The sequence below is a fragment of the Epinephelus moara genome, chromosome 22, assembly GCF_006386435.1.
Source record: "Epinephelus moara isolate mb chromosome 22, YSFRI_EMoa_1.0, whole genome shotgun sequence".
Taxonomy (NCBI): Eukaryota; Metazoa; Chordata; class Actinopteri; order Perciformes; family Serranidae; genus Epinephelus; species Epinephelus moara.
The window spans coordinates 505533-511699 of NC_065527.1; the positions used below are offsets into that span (position 1 = coordinate 505533).

General features: G+C 46.3%; 1 protein-coding gene across 1 annotated transcript in view; it reads right to left on the minus strand.

Annotated features, from left to right (window-relative positions):
- The window catches only part of npr1a (natriuretic peptide receptor 1a), a 41992-nt gene that overhangs the window by 22965 nt on the left and 12860 nt on the right, over positions 1–6167 (minus strand). Inside the window, exons 3-5 of the mRNA XM_050035615.1 lie at positions 4320–4510; positions 4021–4134; positions 2673–2829 (exon numbers count right to left, since the gene is read on the minus strand). Coding sequence (XP_049891572.1) covers positions 2673–2829; positions 4021–4134; positions 4320–4510 — 462 coding nt within the window. The remainder of the gene's footprint in view (positions 1–2672; positions 2830–4020; positions 4135–4319; positions 4511–6167) is intronic.

A 6167-nucleotide genomic window follows, 5' to 3' on the forward strand; every position in this document is an offset into this window, starting at 1 on the left:
TAAACCTGTCTCCTCCCACAATTTTTGCTCAATTGACACCAAACTTGCTACAGAGCATCTTCAGACTGTCCTACACAAACTATGTTTCTCAGATTTTTGATTTATCAAAAACTGAGCCTACAGTGCATCAAAATGTTTGACTGTAAACGGTACTGTAAAGATATACATGCAAATTCTTGCTAAATAAATCTTCAATGTTCATGAAAAAAATGACAAAATTCTAGAGTCATGGTAGATGATGTTTGGCAAAATTCAGAATTTTATCTCAAAAACATTTTGAATTTTGCTCTAATGTGAACAATTGGAGTCAATGTAAAAATGGCAAATTTAAACATCAGTTTTTCACTTATGGAGCAAATCAATCATTGTTACAAACAAATTACCAACATCTCCATGCTGTCTAGATGCAATCTGTGTATTTTTCAGATTTTTGTCTTAATAAGTGAACTTTTGACAGCCGTTTGAAATCTGCCTTTACACACTAACAGCTGCTGTCTTGCACACAGGTGACTGGCTTAGTCAATTTGTGAAGCTACATGTGACATTTCTGTTTGCCAGTTAGCTCAGTGAGAAAGAGGATGGTTCTTGGTGTTGAAGATTGTGAGTTCAAGCCTCAGCTCATGCAACATTTCCATATGAGAAACTTTTCATGAAGGTCCAGTCCCATGCCAGATGTCCTCAACTGGAAACACAAGACAATAGTCCTGATGGTGGCGCTACAGCAAGCCTCTAAATTTCAAAACTTTGAAAATTCATAACAAATCAACCATATGTGCTACAGATTTGGAACTTTCACTCTGAAATGTGCTTTTCCATGGCATGGATGGCTACTGTCTGGCACCCTGATGCTGGGCTTAGTCAATCTGTGAAGCTACACATGAACTGTCACTTGCCAATTAGCTCAGTGAGATAGAAGACGGACCTCAGTCTCAGAAGTTGTGAGTTCAACCCTCAGCTAAGGCAGAACGGACGTTCTAATGTGAAAGTCCTATGTTCAGGCATCATGCTATGTGGATTACAGACTATCAAGGTTAAAATAATTATGATCCAGGCAGTTTTGCGGAGAGACAAATACTCTTTATCAACACTTTTCCCTGTTATCCCTCGTCTCTTTTCCCTGTTTATTTGGCTTAGCTATCAGTCAATATGCAGAGTCTATCCAATATCTACTTTTACATTATAAAAAATGTTTTCATCTTTGTCACCATGGATAATGTTTAGCTTTAAGCTGGATCAGGCCAGTTTGTTCATAATTGCTAGCAGTTAATGTTATTCTTACTTGTTCTTGAGTTTTTTCTTTCCTTTGTATATTATGAGTCTGATCACTTCAGCCACTCATCCACAATTTGACAGGCATGCCATAATTATGTGATGTAACTTCTATTTTGTGATATGCTTTCTTTTAGTGTGTGTGTTGCTCAGAATTGCCTAATTTTGCGTAAAATTGCCCTGCCCCGACCATTGCTGCACAGCAGCTATAATACATCAATGATATTTCAATGGAATAAATTACTTATTGACTTATTCATACTTCAAAAACAACATCAATAAGTGATTAACATAGGGGGGATCAAAATAAAATAAATAAATGAAATAAAAATCAACCAGCCACCCTCCTCCCCTGACAAGTAAAGAACAGTCCCTTCATAAGTAAAGAACAGTCCCTAAAGTGCGGTGAGGTTTGTGGACCGTTACCTGCCACAAAGAGAGAAATGTGAACGGCTCGTTTCTCCTCTGACACGTCACATACCTGTGTGCCGCCACGGCTCGGCTGTCCAGGTACTTCTGGGCAGTCATGACACCAACAAAGAGGAAATTATTGGACCTGGAGCCGGACTTCTCTGTCGCCAGTAAGCCGTTATCTTGCGCCGTATTCCTGTCTGTGTCTGTGACCCCCGTTCAACCCAAAACCGGCAGGATTTGCCTTTAGTTTCTGCTGCTGGTTGAAATCTGTACTCGCACAGCGTGCTCCTGAATGATTTCTTTTGCTCGCACAAAACTACTTTTAGTCGCAAATGCGAGTAAAATGCTCGCACCGTAGAGCTCTGTGGAAAACAAACCACTGCAGCAGCATACTGAGTGCCAGGTGGCCAGTGCACGCCGTTGTTGGACGGCGCATGGACACTCACCCTCTTGTGATTGGACTTTGAACTTATCCCACAGTAGTGGTACCTGAGGTACCGTAGTACTACAGCACTCCAACAATGCTAGTGCGGGTGGCAACCAATCATGCGGGACATGGTCTCAATTTTCATGTCCACCAATCAGGAGCCTCTGAGCTCTGTGAGGTCACCATGGGAACCAGAGTCTGTTTTCCCACACACACACACATTCTCACGGCTGCTCTGTGTGTGTGTGTGTGTGTGTGTGTGTGTGTGTGTGTGTGTGTGTGTTTTGTTCTGTATGCGTGTGTGTGTGTGAGAGAGAATGAAGTTAGCGTGTTAGCGTAGCACTGCAGAGTAAATGTGGACCAGCCGGGAACATGAGGACGTCTGAGAGTCAAACCACCATCAGGACGGGGGAAACCACACAGAGCTCTCTGATTGGCTGCTGAGTCCCCAAAGTGTCCTGCTCTCACCGCAGAGGGTCACCATGGTAACAGCAAGACATGTAACTCGCAGAGCGGAGGCGTGAGAGACGAGAGGGACGAGGACACAAACATCTGTCCTCACCTGAGAAAGTTCTGTTCCACATCCTGCGGGTCACCACGTCTCCTCTGGGACGCCACACTCCTCCTTCTCGTCCTCCTCTCTGCTCGCTCAGCGTCTCATTCAGAGCCTGAGAGTACATCATGACGCCGTCATAGAAACCTGCAGCAATCAGGTTATACTGAGAGACAGACAGACAGACAGAGGGACAGACAGACAGACAGAGGGACAGACAGAGGGACAGACAGACAGAGGGACAGACAGAGGGATAGACAGACAGAGGGACAGACAGATGGACAGACAGACAGAGGGACAGACAGATGGACAGACAGAGAGACAGACAGACAGAGGGACAGACAGAGGGACAGACATAGGGACAGACAGACAGATGGACAGACAGAGGGACAGACAGAGGGACAGACATAGGGACAGACAGACAGAGGGACAGACAGAGGGAGGGACAGACAGAGGGACAGACAGAGGGACATCAGATTAACAAGCTTAATTTTAGTTAAAAAACAAACAAACACTTTAAACGTCTTGTTTCAGACGTTAAAGACGTAACGTAAAAAGTGTCTCGGCTTTCCGAGGGTTGAAAAATCTGAACATCAGCGACCGATACTCGCCGTGATAGCCAATCAGCATTGAGATCCTCTGGGGATGTATGACACACAGTACGTACCGTTGGAAGTTCATTCATTGATTCAGCGATTTCACGAGTCAACACAAAATATTGTAGCGTTTAGACATGTTGTTTCTGTGAGTTTGGTGGTTCATCCAACCAGCTCAGGACCTCCACATCCAGCGTCTCCACCTGTACGATGGTGTGACAGTAGACACCTGAACACATTATATTCATCACTGTTACCAGTGTGGTTGTGATGTCGGTTGGATGAACCGCCAAAATCACCGAAACAAAATCAGAGACGTCTCATGTTAAACGCTAGATTATTTTGTGTTGACTCGTCGCTGAATCAATGAATGAGCTTCCGCCGGTACGTACTCAGCGTCATAAGCCCCTGGAGGATCTCAATGCTGATTGGCTATCGCGGTGTGAATTGGACGCTGAAGTTCCAATTTTTCAACTCTCGCAAATTAGTGTATGTAGTGAATTTGCACTTCTTGCTTTACTTGCTGCGCTTAATTTGTGTATTTCGCATCATTCGTGTCGTGTGCATCGCGCAGCCCGGCAGCAGTTCACGTCTACTCGTGTTTTTACATTGACTTTACGTGTAATTCAATCACCCAAATTAACGTAAACAGTGTAACGTTGTGGTGAACCCATGCTCGACCGGGTGTTCAGACTGAGTCTACCCATGACCAACTCCCTGACCCCCTGACAGAACGGACTGATGCAGTCTGTGTTTGGTACCAGAGAGTCCTGGATGGTGAAGTTGAAGATCTTCTTGGCGTCGTCCTTCAAAGTTTCGACGAACTGAAGATACTCTGGATTCTGAGGCTCCAGGTAGGTCAGCACCTTCACACTCTGACAGACAGACACACAGACACCTCAGTGAGACTCCTGCCCACAGACCCAGTTTTCAAACATGACTGGGCACTACAGTCACATTGACATGTGACCCTGTGATGTCACCAGACCAACAAACTTCAGCTTATTGGTTTGGTATCAGGCTGTACGTAGTGTACACAGTGTACTACACTGTCACTCACCCTAAAGGCGTGGCGGGCGGCGAAGTCGTCCTGGTCTCCTCTGAACCAAGGCCTGACGGGGCCCGGCCCCCCCAGACCCTCAGCAAAAAGATCAATGAAGAAGAAGACATAGTCCTCCAGCTCCACCCCCTCCTTCCAGAACTGAACCATCAGAGTCCTGAGGATGTCCCAGGAGCAGCACAGGTACACCACTGAAGAAGAAGAGGACAAGAAGAAGAAGAAGAAGAAGAAATGAGCGGAGGAGGTCTGACTGTGTTCATCTCCAGTTTCCTCCTCAGAGGGGAACTGTCCCTCACTGATGACCTCATCGCTCCCATCATTTGTCACCATGGTGATTATCACAGTCCACATCCCATCCCACCACACACACACACACACACACACACAGAGGTAATTACTCAGTGCCCTCCAGCGTTGCCGGCTGCAACAGATGGCCTCACTTAGAGGACGACTGACACAATTACTGTGTGTGTGTGTGTGTGTGTGTGTAAAGCCTAGTTCATGCTCGACGCAGTTGTGAGTGCGCGGGGTTCACACGCTACAAATTACGTAACCGCACACCTGGCAACGACAGCTGCGCACGCTGGCGCTTCACGAGGTCGGGCACCTCCAGGATTTTGAAACTTTTCGCAAGCCGCACTAATGTTGCTCAGTTCAAAATGGATGAATTTGAGGGAAGACTAGCTGAAGTGCATCTCTTCATCTACAGCCCACATTGGCTTCACAAGCTGGCTGTGTTCCCCAGTCAGATATCTTACTACATGTAACGGGCGGACAGACCATCTTCTTTTGCAACGTTTTGTCTGGTCAAAGCCATAAACATAACAATTCCTCCTCCTCTGCAATCCATACTTTTCGTGCTGCCATCATTGCTGTTTACATTGTTTTCCACTTGCTTCTACTACTTCCTATAGTATTTTTTCAATCCGCGAACAGAGCCGGGCGAAGGTATAACTGAGCCTTAACACTTTCTTTTAAAATGGCCACTCTGCTGTTTCCTGTAACTCCTGCTGTGTACTGCTGCTTCGGACACTTTTCACCCTTAACAGCCGCAATCTTGTAACAGATCAAACATATGACACAGCGTCTACGTATCGAACCATCAGTAACGTTTGTTGGGTCTGTGATGATTTGGTACTGCCAACAGTGATGCCAGTACTTGCTAGCTAATGTTAGCCTGCTGGCTTGCTGGCATTAGCTTGCTAGCCAATGTTAGTTACGAGTGCTAGGTAATGTTAGCACTCGCTAGCTAGCTAACTTGCTCATAGCTATGGATTTGAGACTACACTACCCTGCTGAAATTAGTGCACCACACAAGCAGTATGTAGTGTACACGCTGCACTACACTGAAGCGTACTGAGAGAAGCACGTAGCGTACACGCTGCACTACACTGAAGCGTACTGAGAGAAGCACGTAGCGTACATGCTGCACTACACTGAAGCGTACTGAGAGAAGCACGAAGCGTACACGCTGCACTACACTGAAGCGTACTGAGAGAAGCACGTAGCGTACACGCTGCACTACACTGGAGCGTACTGAGAGAAGCACATAGCGTACACGCTGCACTACACGACTGCTGTGAATAGGGCAGCTGACAACAAGGGAAAGAACCCAAAGNACTACACTGAAGCGTACTGAGAGAAGCACGTAGCGTACACGCTGCACTACACTGGAGCGTACTGAGAGAAGCACATAGCGTACACGCTGCACTACACGACTGCTGTGAATAGGGCAGCTGACAACAAGGGAAAGACCCCAAAGGTGCTGGCATGGGCTAGCAACCCATGGTAGCAGTGGTGAGGCCTAGCAGCCTTACTACAACCAAAATTAGCTACAGCCAACATAGG